The sequence below is a fragment of the Vitis vinifera genome, chromosome 13, assembly GCF_030704535.1.
Source record: "Vitis vinifera cultivar Pinot Noir 40024 chromosome 13, ASM3070453v1".
Lineage (NCBI taxonomy): Eukaryota > Viridiplantae > Streptophyta > Magnoliopsida > Vitales > Vitaceae > Vitis > Vitis vinifera.
In genome coordinates, this window is record NC_081817.1 from 4134256 (window position 1) to 4153714 (window position 19459).

The 19459-nt window shown below is 33.9% G+C and overlaps 3 protein-coding genes across 4 annotated transcripts; 2 read left to right on the plus strand and 1 right to left on the minus strand.

Moving 5' to 3' along the window:
* The first annotated feature begins 5734 nt into the window (after positions 1–5734).
* Positions 5735–7910, plus strand: LOC100249648 (UDP-glycosyltransferase 76B1). Its single transcript, XM_002276835.4, has 2 exons — positions 5735–6424; positions 6847–7910. Exons 1-2 carry the CDS (start codon positions 5929–5931, stop codon positions 7746–7748), a joined length of 1398 nt encoding a protein of 465 aa, XP_002276871.1. The 5' UTR covers positions 5735–5928; the 3' UTR covers positions 7749–7910.
* Positions 7911–11108: 3198 nt separating this feature from the next.
* LOC109123622 (uncharacterized) lies at positions 11109–15507 on the plus strand. Of its 2 annotated transcripts, none has more exons than XM_019223920.2 (11): positions 11109–11683; positions 11839–11979; positions 12085–12168; positions 12291–12841; positions 12932–13016; positions 13128–13208; positions 13299–13409; positions 13500–13735; positions 13842–13917; positions 14000–14130; positions 15088–15507. In XM_019223920.2, exons 1-8 carry the CDS (start codon positions 11195–11197, stop codon positions 13593–13595), a joined length of 1638 nt encoding a protein of 545 aa, XP_019079465.1. In that variant the 5' UTR covers positions 11109–11194; the 3' UTR covers positions 13596–13735; positions 13842–13917; positions 14000–14130; positions 15088–15507. The 2 variants fall into 2 exon arrangements, with proteins under 2 accessions (XP_019079465.1, XP_019079466.1); XM_019223921.2 differs by having other exon boundaries at positions 14084–14130.
* Positions 15508–18325: 2818 nt separating this feature from the next.
* On the minus strand, positions 18326–19459 carry LOC132254853 (uncharacterized). Its single transcript, XM_059741486.1, has one exon. It carries the CDS (start codon positions 19457–19459, stop codon positions 18326–18328), a length of 1134 nt encoding a protein of 377 aa, XP_059597469.1.

A 19459-nucleotide genomic window follows, 5' to 3' on the forward strand; every position in this document is an offset into this window, starting at 1 on the left:
TGCTCGAAATCTCTGGAAAACGCGGGACAGCTGCAACAATCATCTTTCGGTGATCGTACACATGGGCCTAAACTAGTCAGCCCAGGTCCAAATTCCATAAATCCAAGCCCAAATTGTAAATATTTTTAAATAGCCCTTCTAAAAGGAAAAAGTATGCATTCAGGTCTTTTTGTGAAAATAATTAATAATGCTGGACAACTTATTTGAAAAACGACACCTCTTACGAACCATCAAATAGTTACTTAAGAGGTTAATTTAAAGTTTAAAATAAAATTTTACTTTTTTTTGGCTATCATAAAATTATTCTATAAATAGTGGTGATAAATTAAAAAAATTAAATAATTTTAAAGACAACTTAAGTGTTAAAGTAATTTAGAGCCTCTGTAGTATATGAGTAAAAACAATTTTTTGATGTTAAAAATGGGAAGTTATTTTTTAAAAATTCAAAACATTGGACGACTAATATTCTACATTTTCATATTATAAAGCAAAGTAAAATAGATAATAATTTTTAATAAATAAATAAATGATGTTTTCACTTGTTTTTTAAAATATAGAAAAATAAAAGAAAATCATAAAAAGAAACAAATAAAATTGAATATGATATTCTTCCTCTTTTCATTTCATAATCCAATACCATTATAAAAAATCTTTAAATATAATATTATTTTGAATTACGAATTTTAATTTTTTTTAACTTCTCTAAAATCTTTCATCAAGGAAATTAATTTCTAAATCAAACTATACTTGATTTGTTAATTCATTTTAAATTACTTGACTAGTTTTTTTTTTTTCATATAATTATATTTTTATAGATTTTTTTCACAAGAAAATAAATTCCAAATCAAGCAATACTTAATGCTTTAGTAATTTTTAAAGATAGAACGAAACTCAAATAGTGATAAAACTAATGCTTTTATGGACAAAAATTGAATTAGAGTAAATTATTTATTGTTTTTCTTCTTCATAAAATCAAGATGTTATAGAATAATGTAACCGTAGTTAAGTAAAATGTGTGAATATAATAAAAAACTTGGTTCATTTATATTTTAAAAATTTTATTTTGTTTTAGATTTATTTTAAATAAAATATTATTAAAAATTATTATCCTTCATTTTTAATATCCATATTTTTCTAACATATACTAAAATAGTATTTTTTTAAAAATAATATAATTTATGACTTATTATAATATTGCTATTCATATTTTAATAAAAAATATTTATTTTTAAATTTATTTGTAATTACAAAACTATTTTCATTTTTAATAAGCCCCGAATTAAATTTAATTAATGTTATATAAATTTGTTAGCCCAAGGGTTCTCCTAATTATGTTTTGATGATAACAAACCATAGTTAGGTTACTAATTGGTTTAAATTATAAAGAATTTCAGGTATTAATTTGGAAATTCATCAAAGGACTTAATGGATGCAAGATTAAGACTTTTGAAAGACCTTTTAATTATAGGAAACATATGTAAGATGAATGCATGGATGTACTTAGGATTTTCATATTATTTCATGCATCTTTGAAAATTCGGTTTATACATTAAAGTTACATTTTCATCAAAATCCGAGTTCTATTAAATGAACTTTAGGCAAAACGTTTCAAAATTAACCTATTATTTTACCTAAACACCTTTGTCTAAGTGCTAGAAGCAAAAAGATAAGAAAAAAGATAGGTTTTCTGGCCAAAAATGGTGAACCGATCGAGACATTGGCTAATCGGTTAGGGTACTGGTTGACCGGTTACTCTTTCCCGGTCGAGGTTCGATTGAGAGATGAAAAAAACTTTCTCTCTCTTCCAGTAGCCTTTCTTTCTCGGTCGAGGGATTTGTCTTCCTGGTCAAGGTCCGGTCGAGGGTAACGGTCACTTGTCAAGCATTTAATACTCCAACAACTAGTAAACCGATCGACCCCCAGCTCAACCGGTCAATGCTACTTTTTGATTTTTTGGCTCCCGATGTTAGAAATCTATAAATTGAGAGTTTCAATTCATTTATGTGTAAGAGAACACCTGCATTTATCTGTTTACCTACTTGTTCTTGCCATAAAAGCTCTCATTATTTTCTTAGTGTATTAAATCTCTATTTGCATATTCTTTAGTTCACCTTTGTGATTCATCCTAACCTTTAGTTGTATTTGAGTCATTGTTGAGTTAGGTTGAAAGATTCAAACTTGTTAATTGAGTATTAAAACCTTCAAATGAATAGAGACTTGAAGAGATTGTGTAAGAGGCCATTAGAGTCGGAATTCAAGTATAAAAAATGATTAAAAGCTTAGTTGAAGTTTCAAGTATAAGTGGAACCCTTATTCGGTTAATAGTTTGAGGAGAATGGATGTAGGCAAGAAAGTGTCAAACCATTATAAATCTGAGTTTGCTTTCTGTAACCTTATCTATTTATATTTGTACTTTTTGTGCTTAATTTTATTATATTTAATTTTTTTTTAAAACTCTAATTCACCCCTCCTTTCTCGGGTGTATTTATCTACTTAGATTAGTCCTTTATTTTTCTCAAAATTGAATTTATAATATTTTATAAAATCAAAATAAATAATTATTTTTAAAAACAACTTATCTAAATAAGTTTTTATTTTTTATTTTTTGAAAAATGTTTTTAAAAGCAAGTAGCTAAACACCCTTATTTTCATGCTCTTTTTTTATTATTTTATGCTTTTTATTTTTATTTTTCTTCCTTTATCATTTTAAAAAAATATTTTCTTTTGTCGCTTTCACACTATGTACCTTATTTTACAAATAATCTCTCCCACATATCTTCAAATAGTTACTTAGGCATGTTAATTTTTTTGCTTTTTAACTTACGTCTTAAAGCAAGTTGATTTAATACTTAAGATAGAATTAAAAAAAGATTTATATTTTTTATTAAACAAAATTGTCTTAAAAAAAGTGATAAATTAAAAATAAACAATTTTAAATGTGACTTAAATCTTAGATAAAGAAAAAAGTAATTGGATATTTAACATTATTAAGTTAAAGAAAGAAAGAAAAAAAAAAGAAATTTGACATCTAAGTCTTTATTCTAAAATCGTTTTTTTTTACTTGCTTTATAAATTCTTTTAGTATATTATGAGAAATGTTAAGGACAATTACTATGAGTGTAAGGAAAATCGGAAAAATTGTTAAACTGATTTAAATCAATCAAAATTGATCATAATGGTCCGATTTTCAATAATTAAAAAGTTCAGTTTGGTTTTAGAATTTTGAAAATTGATCTTGTAGGTTCAATTCTCCATTTTCTTGTCTCTTAACTAATAAAAACGGAACTAAATTGATATTCTAAAATTTATATATAATTATTTAACATTTGATAAGTTTTTTAATATTAAATTCTACTAAAGTAATTAATTGCTTCTTAACATCAAATTCAACTTGGTTTCAATTAATTTTAAAAACAAATTAGACTTAGAGCTTAATATAAACTCAAATTAATAGGTTTTAGGTTCAAATTAAATGCAAATCTACAACTGAATTTAGGACTAAAAAACCCATTAAATTAAGTCAAAATTGATCTATGGAAATCGAACCAAATTGATCTTAGAAGATTTGAGTTAGTTTGATTTTTCACTCTAAATCTGATTGGTTCGGTTTTTATGACATATAAAACCTATTATATAGATTTGGTTCATTTTTTACTCAAAAATTGACCAAATTAATTTTATTTATACCCCTTTTAATTACCTTTTTTTTCTTTACCTTTATTTTTTAAAATAAAAATAAAAATGAACTTCCTTATCATTCTTATTTCCTTGTTAATTTTTATTCTTCTCTCATGTGACATATCACACACCATTGTCGTCTTTTTTTGTTTTTTTTTTCTTACTCTTTCTCTATCTAGTTTTGATTTCTTATTCTCTCTTTCCATCTATTTTTAGTTAAATAAAAATCGATGAGGTGGTATTGTTGCTCACTATTTTTTTTCTTTTATGTTTTAGTTAAAAAAATTGAAAAAATGAAGAGGAAGAGAAGAAAACGAAGAAAGAATGAAAGAGAAGAAAAAAATTAAAAAGAAACAAAGAAGAAAAAAGGAACAAAAAACTAGAAATACCCATAAGAGTTTTGGATGAGATAAGAAGGAAGGGGAGGGTATTTTTACCTTTTTCATACTTAAATTTTATTAGAATATATATATATATATATATATATATATATATATATATATATATATATATATATAATGGTGATGACTGTGAAGGTATTCTTCCTCCAATAAGAAGATCCAAGTAATCATCAGCCTTATGTCCTTCTACCAACAAGAGTATTATCAGCCAAGCATTTTCAACACCAAAAACAGTAAGCATGTGACAACACAGTCCAAAGTAGCTTGTTAGCCTTCTTTTCAACCGAAAGAAAGATTCTCGATGAAAATGTCAAAAGTGCTACAGTATCATCTTTTACTGTTCACTATTCACTATTCATGCACAAGATTACTATTCATATCAGTTAGTAAAAAAGAAAACAGTGCTTTGTCCCATCTTTTTGGCTATTTAAGGAGGTTTGATCCTCATTTGTAAGCATCCTTTAATTTTTCATTTTTCTCTCCCAAGCTTATGCTCTCCCTTCTCTTTTCTTTCTCTCTCAATATGTAAGTCTTCCAAGCCCCAAGCTTTCTTCAAAGCTTTCCTCCCTTCTCCTATTGTAAGATATTCATCTCCTTATGTATCTATATTTTATGTTATACCTCCTATGATGGATGATTTTTAAGCTATGTAAATTTTCAAGTTTGTTTTATGTTTTCTGTTTACCTCCTATCATGGATGATTTTAAATTTATGTAATTAAAAGTTTGTGGTTCATTCTCTTTAAATTTCTTATTATTTATCTTGTGTAATTTCTAACTTCTCTTTTTTGTTTTGAATTTTGACATAATTCCTGTTTTCATTGCATATGATATTGTCCAGGGTGTCTATGGTATCAAAACAAAGAAGAGGAGTTAGAAAATACACAAGATAAATAATAAGAAATTTAAAGAAAAGGAACCACAAACTTTTAATTACATAAATTTAAAACCATCCATGATAGGAGGTAAACAAAAAACATAAAACAAACTTGAAAATTTACATAACTTAAAAACCATCCATCATAGGAGGTATAATATAAAACATAGATACATAAAAAGATGAATATCTTACAATGGGAGAATGGAGGAAAACTTTGAAGAAAACTTGAGGCTTGAAAGGTTTATATGTTGAGAGAGAAAGAAGAGAGAAGGGAGAGCATAAGGTCGGAAGGGAGAGCATAAGAAGGAGGATATATATATTATTCTACTTTTCATAATAAATTTCTCTCACTCTCATCTTTATATTATATATATTTTATTTTACAAATAGTCCATCTAGAGATTATTTATTTTCTAATTTAAGTCTTAAACTAAGTTGCTTTAAGATTTAACATACAAGTGAAAAAAAGTTATTGTTTCTATTAAGATCAAATTTTCTTAGAAAAAGTTATAAGTTAAAAAACAAAACATTTTAAACATGACTTAAATGTTAGAACAACTTGTTTTAAGACTTAAGTAAAAAAGAAATAAAAATTTAATATTTAATACTATTAATTCAAATTAAATAAAATTAAAATTTATTTATATTTAATATAAAAAAAATGCCTAACTTATTCTTTATTTCAAAATTGACCTTCTCTCTTACTTTATCAACACTCCTACCATATCATGAAAAATTATGAAAACTCACATCTTTTGTCTTTTCACTTTTCACCCTTAGTTTTTTTCAAATAAAAATAAAAGTTAAAAGGGCAATTTTATTATTTTCTTATTGTATTCTCGCAACGCACCAAAATGCGAGCTCTTTTTATTCCGATCCCCGATGCTTAATCACATGTCACTGTTTTTGGTCGGTCGTGTCTATTCATGGGCGTATTTGACTGAGTGGCCAAGCACTCACCCAGAGCTCAATGGAGAACTCAAGAGGAACCCGGTTGCAACAAAGCAAAGGTCGCCGACTGGTCCTTTTTCCGCTCCCCTTGAAGGGTCACCTCAACCCCATGCTTGAGCTTGCAAACATTCTTCACTCCAAAGGCTTCTCCATCACCATCATCCACACTCACTTCAACGCCCCCAACTCCGATGACTACCCCCACTTCACTTTTCACCCAATCTCCGATGGGTTGTCAGAAGGTGAAGCTTCCACCGGAGATATTCTACATCTTCTCTTGTTACTTACTGTCAACTGCGTGGAGCCGTTTAGGGACTGCTTGGCTCGGTTGCTATCGAATGTTTCGGAGGAGCCGGTTGCTTGCTTGGTCGCAGATGCTATATGGCACTTCAGTCGACTCGTTGCGGACAGCCTTAAGCTGCCAACGATTGTGTTGCGAACCAGCAGTGCCTCCTCCTTTCTTGTTTTTGGTGCCTTTCCACTTCTACGGGAAAAGGGTTACCTCCCTATACAAGGTATGTGAGTTTTAGTTAGGATTAATCTTCTTGTCTCTGTGTGCGATTTGCGTTTGTCCAAAACAACATCTGATCTCTACGGTTTGGCTGCTGAGAAGAGGTGAGAAAAATAAAAGATAGGATTCATTTTTTTGAGCTGAGAACAGAACGTCTGCTTTAAAGAGACCTTTTCATTTCTTAGCAAGAGCGCTTGAAGGTATAAAAAAGAACTTCTGATTTAGGGCCTGTTTGGAAAACCGTACGTTTTCTAGCCTGATTGGAAAAAAGTTTCGAACTTCGAAAATTGGTTTGTAAAATTTTAACAGGAATATATAGAAGTAAAAAAAAGAACAAAAGAGAAACTTTACCCTTTCCTGTTCCATTGCACTTTCTCCTCTTCTTTTCTTTAACTTTTTTTATTTTTTATTTTTTTGATATCTCAGATTCTAGGCTAGAAGAGCCACTGCAAGAGTTTCCTCCCCTCAGAATCAAAGATATTCCAGCGATCAATACATGCGAGCTGGAAGCTTTTTATCAACTAGTGGCAGCAATGGTCAATGAAAGTAAGGCCTCCTCGGGGATCATTTGGAATTCCTTTGAAGACCTTGAACAATCTGCACTAGCCACAATCCACCAAGACTTTCATATCCCTATCTTCCCTATAGGCCCATTTCATAAATATTCACCAACTTCAACTACCTTATCAATCCAAGACCATAGCTCTATTGCTTGGCTAGACACACAAGCACCCAATTCTGTGGTCTATGTGAGCTTTGGGAGCATTGCAGGATTGGATGAAACTGATTTTATAGAGATGGCTTGGGGACTAGCCAACAGTAAACAACCCTTCTTATGGGTGGTTCGACCTGGGTTCATCCGTGGCTCAGAATGGCTTGAACCACTGCCAAGTGGGTTCCTAGAGACCATTGGTGGAAGGGGACACATTGTGAAATGGGCTCCTCAACATGAAGTTCTGGCTCATCCTGCTGTTGGAGCATTTTGTACTCATAGTGGCTGGAATTCCACGTTGGAGAGTATTAGTGAGGGAGTCCCTATGATTTGTTTGCCTTGTTTTTCTGACCAAAAAGTAAATGCGCGGTATGTAAGCCAAGTTTGGAGAGTTGGGGTGCAATTGGAGAATGGCCTGAAAAGAGGGGAAATAGAAGGGGCAATCAGAAGACTAATGGTGGAGAAATCAGGGCAGGAAATAAGAGACAGATGCATTTCCCTGAAGGAGAAGGCAAATCTTTGTCTAAAGCAAGGTGGTTCTTCATACCAAGCCCTTGAGGACTTGATTAGTTACATCTCATCCTTTTTCTTCCAGTTTGAAGCAACTTCTTCATGATTACTGGATGGTCTTTTATAATTGTTGTAGCGTATTCTCTTGAAGGAGGTGTCCGAATAAGCTGGTCATTAGCTAGATTTTCTATTTTTCCTCAAATTGTGACTGTTCTGCACCCACATTGGTTATCAAAATAAACCACTAAAATTGTGGAGTTTACATGCACCGGAGAAAGGGCGTTTGCTAATATTTCCTGATCATGGATTCATGGTATCATTGCGAAGTAAACTAGTTTAATGCACTGTTACCAGTCAACAAATTTTAGAAAACCATAAAACTTACACGTGAGGGAAAAATGTGGTAAATGGCAATCGAAAGCCCCAAACCATATTCTGTTTGCTAGACGCTATTGTGTGACCCCCCAGTAAACACAGTATAAAAAACTCCACTTTTCAAAAAATTATATAGCATCGCAGTAACGATTAATCAATAAGAGAAGCAAGTCAAAAAGCACTTTGGGAAACAGATCATTTTAGCCTCCTGTATTTATTGGATTTTGTTTGTTCCATTGAAGCCAGGGCCAATTCGAACGCAGCAGAAACTGGTCCCAATCCTCATAAATAATAGGCACCGTTTGCACCTAACTCCAATTATGCCTCCATAATTGTCTACTCACTAGGCCAAGTTTTCTGGGAAGATCTAGACAGCTTCGAAACTGAGAGAACACCCAGCCAAGCACCAAGGAGAACTCAAGAGAAACCCATCAACAGAAGAAGGGTTTCCGACTGGTACTGCTTCCACTGCCCCTACAAGGTCACCTAAACCCCATGCTTCTTCTTGCAAATATTCTGCATGCTAAAGGCTTCTCTATCACCATCATCCACACCCACTTCAACTCTCCCAACCCTGCCAACTATCCCCTCTTCACCTTCCATTCAATCCCGGACGGCTTGTCTAAAACCGAAGCCTCCACCGCAGATGTCATAGCTCTCCTCTCACTCCTCAACATCAACTGCGTCGCGCCTTTCCGGGATTGCTTGTCTCAGTTATTATCTAATCCTTCAGAGGAGCCTATCGCTTGCTTAATCACAGACGCTGTATGGCACTTCACCCAGGCTGTTGCCAACAGCCTTAAGCTCCCTAGGATGGTGTTACGCACCAGTAGTGTCTCTTCATTTCTTGCTGTTGCTGCCATGCCATATCTGCAGAAAAGTGGGTACCTCCCCATAAAAGGTGAGTTTCTAATTGAGTAATTCCATGAAACCATAATTACAACCATTCAACAGACACATATGTACACTGTTTTATGCCCTTAGGCTTGAGCTGGTCTAATCATCAGTCAGTGATCATACACATCAAGGGATAAATATAGGGAAAGTTGTGTTTTAGGGTCCTTATTTAAAAAAAATATGATATTTAAACCCCAAGTTTTTCAAATATGGAAAGCAGTCATTAATGGGCAAAATAATATGAGATTTGTGTACTCTGTGCTGAGTCAATTTTATCTTCCAAAAATGCCCTCAATGTCTTATGCATCAGCAGCCAAATAGCCTCCATGTCATACTTAAAAAAAAAAATTGTGAAAATTGATAATTTCTTAAAAAAACCACCCGACCCGACTTTTGGTGTCCCTTTCTCTCTTTCTCTCATTTTAGTAAAAAAAAACCTTAAGTCAAATGACATCTAACTTTGCTCTCAGTAGCCCTAAATCTGCCTTTTAGTTTGGCAACAACCAAATCTAAGATTTTCCCTAAGCCAGAATCTCAAAAACTTGCCATTTCAGAAGGTTATTTCAAATCTGAATCAGCCAAAACCTTCACGTCCAACAAACCCAACTGATACACATCTTCCTCGAATCTCAAACTTCTCTGTTTTTCTCTTAACATCCCGATTAGTCGAACGTGTTTGTCTCTAAACGTCTGGAGTAGCTGAAACTGATACCCATCTTCCCAATACGTTGAAGTAAACCAAACAGGAGACATATCTTGTTTTTGCATCATCGAAGTTGGAATTCTGTTCAGGTTTCTCAAAACGAAACTGAAATTTTCCCTCTTGTGCGTGTTTTCCGAGTAATCAATCACAGGTGAGTTTTCATTTACGGGTTTGTTTGGATGATGCGGATATCTTAGGGTTTGAAGTGTTTTATTTTAGGGTTTCTTATATTTACTTCATTTTCTGTAGAATGAAATATAGGATAAATTATTTTTGGTTAAAGATATGTTCGTATTTAGAAAAAATAAATTATTATTATTATTATTATTATTATTATTATTATTATTATTATTATTATTATTATTATTATTTATTTTTAAATATTTTTTTGGCTTTCCAGGAATTCTGTTGTCATTAGATTTTTAGGGAAATTGGTTCATTTGTATTACTACTAGTTGATGGAAATTTTCTTTCAATTTTAATGGTATATATGAGAGTTACTACTAAACCCTAAACATATTATTTGCTTGGTCGTTTGTCATTGTTATTGCTTTACTAAATTTGAATACCGATTTCATTGTGTGTATGTTGTTATTATTTTGTCCTTTGTCTTTGCATGATAGAATTGAATGTATGTTGTTATTGTTATTGTTTTATGAATTTGTCACAAATTTGGGAAGAAAAATAAGTGACAGCATTGTGAAGTGTTGGTCATGCCTTACTTTATTTGCAGATTTTATTTATTTTTGAATCGTTTAATGTGTTGTTGAGGTAAGAATTGGTAAGCATTTTTTTTGAGTTATGTTTTGGGGACGACATTACATTCCTAAGTCTTTAAATTTGAGATGAGTATAGTTTTGTATTTATCTTTTTATGAGTGGAAAATTGTATTGTATCTATGCCATAAAATTATTCTCAAAAACGCTAACCAAATAGTATATTTGCTTTGTGGGAAGTAATTGTTGATGACATGAACAAACTGAAAATGGTTTGTTAGGGGCAGTGATCATAATTATGGCTTTAATATATTCCACATGTGTTGCTATAATGTACAGTGAAAAAAAAATTTGCCTTAGTGGAGATACATGGTTTTTTTTTTTTTTTTTTTTTTTTTGTGGATGCCATGGTATTAAGATGTTTTATTTTCTTGGGAAGTGTACAATCTCATCAGAATTGTTATTTCCTAACAAAATAAGTTTTCCTAGGCATTTGCTATTGCTGTTGGTCCTACCGTTGCTGATCATTCTATTCACTTTCTGTACTTTGCATAGTCTGCGACTAACATTGAATACCTTGAACACATTCCTCACTAATATATAGATGGCCACTGTTCGACGGAAAAAAAAAAAACACCTCCCAGCTACATGTAGCCAGGTTGCCAACAAAATACATTTTGTAAACTGAATTGAAATTTTTTTAATTTTTTTATTTATTTCCCCCTATATTGATATGTTTTGATACTGATAGAAATTGCCCACTGACTGCAGGTGAAACTGCCAAAATCACGGTGTTCTGGCAAAAAATTCATTTCAGTCATCGCGAGGCTTCCCGATGATAAACGAGACGCCATTATAGAAATGGGATTTGGAGGACTTCTACACTTGGCTTGTCGAGAACTACGCTACGAGTTGTGTTCTTGGATAATTTCTAATTATGACACTGCCTACCATCAACTGAATATGGCTACCGGCGTTGTTGTCCTGGTAACAACACAAGATGTCGGCAATATTATGGGCATCCCATGTAGTGGTGAGGAGATTGTGGTGCATACTAGGAGAGGCACCTCTAATCGCACCTACACCATAAGTCTATTGGAGCAAAATCTAGAGAACTTGGCCATTGGTGATGACTTTAGGAAGACTTTCTTGATTTTTGCATGTGCCACCCTACTTGCACCTAACTCCAAGCTTGAAGGAATACATGACCTATGGGACACCATATGGGACGGTGACGTTGGTGTCCAAAAGAATTGGTCAAAATTTGTCCTACATTACATAGAGGACGGAATCAGAGAATACCAGAAAAACCAGCCAACTTACATACGCGGCTGCCGTATTTTTCTCCAGGTACAGTTAATACTTAATGAATCTATTGTTTTAATTATGTCTACTACATTATCTCATTTTAATGTAGTTTCATTTAAATTATAATTTATTTTAAACCGTATTCAAAGATGTTGTTGAATGTGTTTCAACTATTACATTTTCCTGTCATTTCACAGCTCTTCTACATGACAAAATTTTATTTGCCATCCGTCACGGTTGATGTCACTATGCCATTACTTGCTGCATGGAGTGATGACCTAATCAAAAGACGGTTATCAGCTAAAATTGCCACATTTGGTGGTTATGGTCATGTCCATGTAAGGTCCAATTGTACACTTCTTTCGTTATAAAAAATTTCTTATCCATGTTATCTCCATATTTAAAAAAATATATTCTAATTTTTGTTTAACGACCCTTTCCAGACTCAACAACTACCAGAATCTGCTGCCCACTCCCATGCACAGGCAGTAGGTGGGCAGTCCTCGGCTTCTGATGATGCTACTGAGGTAGTAAATGTCTTCATTGATAGCCAAGTTCACATATGCATAGTTGTACTACAGTAATGCAATTTTTTCGCCTCATTCCAGTCATTGATTTTTTGTTTAAAATTTTTTCCTCCCCATCTTAGGTAATTCAAGCACGTATGGTAGAAAACTCAGAAAAATCGTTGAGATTAGCCTCTTCATTAGCTAAAGATGTTGCTGAATTGCGTTCCCGTCAGTTTGGGTCGCAATACCGATGTTCAGCTACTCCAACCCAGCCTTCAGCCCAAGTCCAAGATGAACCAGCTCCTACGACAGGCGACATTCAGCTTTCAACTGAAGAATTTGTTGAACAACCCAGCCTACCATCAGCACCGCATTCTCCAACTGAAAGACATGAATCTTTATTTGACCATGGACCCTCATCGCTACACCAAGAATCTCATGACCAATCCTATCCTTACCCACACTTGGAAAGTGTAGAAGATGTCCAAAATGTTGGCACAATAGCTACTCACAGCCATTTAGACATACCAACCTCAAGTCACAAATATAAACGGACGGGTAGGCGGATTGTGAAAAGGCCTGCCATTTGTAAATCTCCATTTGTTGCACAATGCCTTAAACTGTTCCCAAAAATATCACATAAGGATAGGTTGGTAGCTGATTTTGCTTTGGACGAAGATGCTGATCCAAGGTAGTTTTTGAATTTCATTTGCAACCATATTTAATGTGCATAAATATGCCTCTATTGCATGATTTAGCATAATCCTTTATGACATTTCAGCGAGGTTGTATGTGATATGCACGGACTGTTTATTACGAGGGCCGAGCTCGCTTCTCTTAATGGAGGTCGATGGGTGAACAACATTGTAAGCTACTAATCCTCCAATTTCCTGAATACCCAATTCACATTATTTTTTTCCAATAATAGATGCTTTAAACTTGGCTAATAATTGAGTACCGAATTTTTTTTTTTCCAGATTATTGGTGTTATGTCTCGCATGTTGAATGCTAACCAACCACATCCACGACGCTGTCACTACTTCGATCCTTCATTTTCGGTACACACTTTTCTAGACTTATTTATTACATTAAGTAAAAGTAAATTGTATTCGTTTATGTTATTATTAACTAATCCCCAACTTGAACAGGTTGTTCTTGCTAGTCTTTTACCGAAAGCCAGAAAAGAAGAAATACTTGACAGATCACGCATGTTTCTTCAAGCTGACATAGTGGGACACGATGTAGCGTCCTGTGAAATGGTACATTAACATACTCCTTTCATAGCTACCTAACAGTGTGGCTTATATCTATCAACATAGACCCTAACAATTCAATTGTTGATAATGTAGTTGTTCATTCCCGTATGTCAGAATAACCATTGGCACCTTCATGTGCTGAACATTCCGGCTGGCCGTATCGAGATCCTTTCTAGTCTGCCACTATGAAGAGGGAACTACATTAGTGCTTCCACTAGGCGATTGCCAATGGCTTTGGAGAGAGCATTGCATGCACATGGAATTCATGTGAATGTGGAGGTTTCAAAATTGGTCCATGTACAGCCAGATCTAGTGCAACAAAAAAATGGGTAAATTTTGTTGTGAATGACAGTTTTGGTTGCAATAAAGTTGTAGTTAAAATGCGTTAGACGATTGATGTATGTGTATGATAATCCAAATGTTATGGTCTTCTAGGTATGACTGTGGTATTTTTGCACTCAAGTACATGGAATATTGGAATGGGGCTACCTTAACACAAGCAGTTGCAGAGGTTAGTGTTGCGTTACAACATGTTTTAATCATATCTTCCAATTTTGTATACACTTGCAAATAATTTTTAATGTTATTTGTAGGAGAAAATGCATGTTTACAGGTTGCAAATGGTTGTGACATTGCTCCTTAATGAAGCCAACAATGTTAGGGGAAATATTATACAGGCATGTGGATTGTGAGAGGTTATCGGACCGGAAAATGTCAAAATAAGGTATTTCGTAGAATGACACCTAGTTTTGCATTTGTAAGTAGTGAAGTTAGTTGTGTTATCCCTTTAATTTCCTTTTCTGATCATTTTGATGAATTTCAGCCATGTCAAGCTATTTATTCATGACTTTAAGTTACAAAGTTAATAAAGGTAAGTTTTGTTTTTGGACAAGAATGGACAATAATTTGCATATTAACAAATTGGAGAAAATGGAAGGTACTGAATGACAACGGTATTTTTTTCCAAAAACTGATGTGTCTTGTGATTTTTTTGTTAGCTAGTTAATATGTCAAATTATTACCCTATTGTTCCTTCATTGGAGGACCTACCAATTGCACAACTCTCAACTTAGTTCTTTAAAGTATGAAGTTCCCTCTGAAATAGTTGTTCCTAAATTTGCATTGAAAATGAAACACTTATAATATTTAGTAAATAAGCTATAGTTTGACACTATTTCCAGGCCTTTTTGCATATAAGATAGTATTATGTGATAAATTTCGAAGTTGACCTGTGTAGTTAAAATTATGAGTTTTTTGGTTCTTAGTTCAGTTTTGTTGAGCTCGCTTTTGAACTTAAATTTTCATTTATTATGAATTGAACTTTGAAAAATGATATGAAAAATATTATGTTACAATGGATTACACTTGAGAAGACAAAGAAATTTGTATGCCACATTGAGTTGCATTTGGAACGTGCTTTTATAAGCTTGGCCATTTATGTTTGATTCATAAATAAATGTTTCAAATACATTCGATTTTAGACACAAATAAATTAATTTAACAGGAATTCGTACTTTGCTTTCATATGAGAGATGTGGATTTTAAGCCAATGTTTGTAACTGCTTTTGCTTTGTCGCCTATAGTTTTGTTCGCTTTTATTTGGTATCCACTAAAAAATTATTGTAGTTTTGGTTGGTGGTCCATTGGTTGATTATGGGATGGTTTCCGTGACTTTTTCCAGGTAGAGAACGAAGAAAATTCGGGAGATGGGGTAGAAAATGATGGAGATGGATAAATGAATGCAGAAACTGGAGAAACACAACCTCAAAGTGCTGAAAAAATGAGGCACAACAGGCAGTGTTTGACGAGAGGACATGATATTAAATTACACTGAAATGACGATGAGAAAAATGCCAGGACAAATTCGGTTAATATACAATTGGAAAGTATTAATTTTGGCTTCTAACCATTTGTATGCCATATGTAGTAAACAGATATGTTTTAACTTCATTGTGTCTGTATTTGATGAATGGTATGTGGGCCGCTGCATAAGCCATTTGTTTGAAGAATTACAGTCCATGGATGCTAACAATGTGGCTAATCAGAAACTTTTGTTTCATTAGATTGACTGAAATTGAATTGTTAATTAACTTGAGTAGGATATCACTGCTTTGTGCCCAGGTACTTTCATTTATATTGGAATGAGATGACTATGTTATGTAGAACATAGAAGCATTATTTAATCTATGAGATAACAGTGTGTTTGATGAGATTTTTTTTTCCTTCTCTTCAGCCTAATAGAAGTACATGTAGGTCGTAGGAGAATAATCAGGATAATTGGATGCATGTTTCCATGGTAGCAATTGAAAGTGCTACTGAAAATTTTCCAGTAGTTTGTAATCTGAACCCCATGAAATGTGTAATGCAATTATGATGGACATGCATTTAATAGTAGGACATGACATGTAGTTGTTAATGGTGATAAAAAACTTTATATAGTTGTTCAATTGCTGTGATAAATAAATAGTCACAACAAAATATTGACAAAAGAACAACATTTCTCGAATGTCCATTTAGGTAGTACATGAGGTACATTAAGGTAGTACCTCAGGGTCTTAAGGTCGTACCTCATGTGCATTAAGGTAGTACCTTAAATTTCTGATGATTACATAAGCTATCGAATGAGTCAGCAAGAGGAACATAACAATGGCATGCTGTAATATGTAATGCAATGAACTAATTCTGGCTTAAATCATAGAAGAACATCATTTCTCTAAGGTCCCTTAAGGTAGTACCTTAGGTACATTAAGGTAGTACCTCATGTGCATTAAGGTAGTACCTCAAATTTTTTATGATTACATAACCTACCGAATGAGTAAGTTATAAAAACATAACAATGGCATGCTGTTATATGTAATGCAGCATGACATTGTTATGTTCTCATAGGTTACCTTATGTAATCATAAGAAATTTCAGGTACTACCTTAATGCACATAAGGTACTACCTTAATGGTCTTCAGGTACTACCTTAATGTACATAAGGTACTACCTTAACGCACCTGCGAGAAATGTAGCCATTTTGTGGCTTCAGATTTTTATTAGTTAATTTCATGACCTATTGTAACATGACATTGTTATGTTCTCATAGGTTACTCCAACGGTACCTTATGTAATCATAAGAAATTTCAGGTACTACCTTAATGCACATAAGGTACTACCTTAATGGTCTTCAGGTACTACCTTAATGTACCTCATGTACTACCTTAACGCACCCGCGAGAAATGTAGCCATTCTGTGGCTTCAGACTTTTATTAGTTAATTTCATTACCTATTGCAGCATGACACTACCTTAAACCATATTCGATAAATTTTACTCTCCCGACAATTTTTCACTCTCAATATTTATTTAATCATACTGTTGTTTTCTCATTTTTCTGGTTAGGTCAAGTTACGATGGTTGTGGTTGGATACGGAAGGTGATCATGCGAAGCAAATATTTATTGGTTTTCTACCACATTTATTTTTTCTATAACAACCTGTACATGGTTTGAAGCACAAAATTAGCAAAATGCACAATCATTTAGGAACCCTGAGTAGCCCGTGCCAATGAGAATGTGCAATAGTCCTGAACCCTGGTAGATCAGGATTTGAAGGGTGCCATTGCAAACTATTGGTATACCAGCAAACTGTTTCTAATGTAGTAAATCAAACCAAACAAACCTCCCAACTTACCAATAACATTAACAGAAGATGATATGTAAAAGCTTACACAATAACTAAATATGAAAGGAAAGTCGTCAAACAATTTACTAATGTGAGTATGGAAGGATAAACTGAAACTGCATCAGTGTACAAACAAATAGGTTCCAGTCTATGTTTGTTGTTCTCTTATGAAATTAGTACCATACCCCATAATAAACCTATCACTGTGGATCACATCTTACAATCACAGTTGTTGTCCAATCAGTTGCCAATACAACACTGACCAGCACCCTTAACTATAATAAAAGAACAAATACTGAGTGTTGTCCATGTTCCTACTCCCTAACTTTACAATATTGAAGGAAAAATGAACAGCCCTATTACATTGCTGTGACTGCATCCCATATGCTCCAACAGCAGCATTACCAGGTACTCTTCCTTTCCCTTACACGTTGGCCATTCTTGTACATAAAGTCCTCATATTCAGCATAACCCAACTGCCACTGTTACAATGGGATGTGGAATACTTCATCAGATACATCACATATAGAACATAAATAATGGTTTTACAATTGGAACAAATCACATCAGCACACAACATGATATGAATTAATAAATTTTGGACAAACTAAAATCAACCCTTGGTCATTTTGGTACGTAGCAGCAGATAGGAAGAAACTTATCATGAACTATGAACTCACAAATGACATGCGGCCATGATTGTATCTCTGACACTGTTGCGTTCATTGAGGACTATTTGCAGCACTAGCTGGAGTTTGTACATGTTCGTCTTGTCCTACGGAAATGGGAAAAAATTATTCCATGCGGTTGAGAAAATAACACTCAAATCAAAGGACAAATATGCAGATAATTAAATGAAACAGGCCAGCTGACACTGATATTAGCAACCAGCCTCTGAAAAATGCCACCAAATGATGCCATTCATTCAAAGTATTTATTTTCGGATAATTAAATGATGCCACCAAATGATGCATGGGAACACAAACTACAGTATGGTTGAAATGGCTTAAGCAATGTAATCTTACCAAATACATGGGATTTGAGTAAATACCATTAAAACAAGATGTGGTGCAAACATAGTTCGGACTTTTTGAAAGAACTGAATCAGTAGAGAAATATAATGTAACTCAATGAACATTGTAGGTGAATGGAAAGACACAAAACATTCAAATAGTAACGATGATTGGGTGACAACCAGTTAGTTGAAATAGAGTAATACAAGATGAGCATAATGCAATAAGTAGACAGATATAGATTTAGGGCAAAGGATTTTTGCAGGTTTTTCTGTTGTGGCCGGACATATGATAACGAGAGCAATAAACAGGCCGTTTATCTTGAAATTGAGACTCAATGCGCTTCTTCCTTGGCCTTCCGGGAGGGCGCTTTGTATGTGGAGGCTTTAGAGAGAAGAACACCTCCCCGGTGATAGATTGAACCAAACCATCATCGTCCACAGTAGGCATGTCATGGGTCTCTATGCCGGAGAAAGAGCCCCCATATATCAACTCTTGCATTGGGTATTTGTAGCAATCATCAACGAAATCAGTAACATTTTGACCAATGGAAATAATGACGGCTATGGCATGCTCACAAGGGATTCCCAACATTTGCCAACCCCTACAAGTGCATGTATGGTTCAAAATGTCTACATTCAACAAGGCTCTCCCGATACATACCCCAAATACTCCATTCTTGAACGGTGTGACTGGATACACTGCACCCTTTGCAATATTTTCCTGCACCTTAGCTTCAATTTTTGGCCCTATACACCCTTTCCAATTCTTAGACTCTTCTTGATGCTTCACAAGCATAGAAGCTAACTTGGACATGTGCTCCAATAAAAAGTTACAAATAGAGTGATGTCTTTCAATCCGTAACCAAGCATTAAATGACTCGGCAAGGTTCGTAGTCATTTTATCCCATCTTTGTTTTGGGAATTTTGACATGGCCCAATGGTGCGGCGCATTTTCTTCTACCCATGTGGCTAAAGCCTCGTTGTATTTTTTTAGTTCAAACATGGAAATGTTATAATCATGTTCTAGCCTTCCATACGCAATGCTATCTAGGAATTGCAATGCATTTTCTTTACCCTTGTTCCCTCGTGTGTTATGCTTGGACAAGAAACTACTAAAATTCTCCTTCAAGTGACGGTAGCAATAAGCATGGTTTTCAATGCCAAACACCTCAGGGACACTACGAAGCAAAACATGATGTCTATCTGAGATAATAATAACTTCCTTGTTTCCCACAACTATCTTCAGTTTTTCCAAGAACCATAACCAATCTTCATAATTTTCCGAGCTCATCACTCCAAAGGCTAAGGGGAACATGGAGTCATTAGCATCGTAAGAGGTGGTTGAAAATAGAGCACCGCCATAAGGCCCACTCAT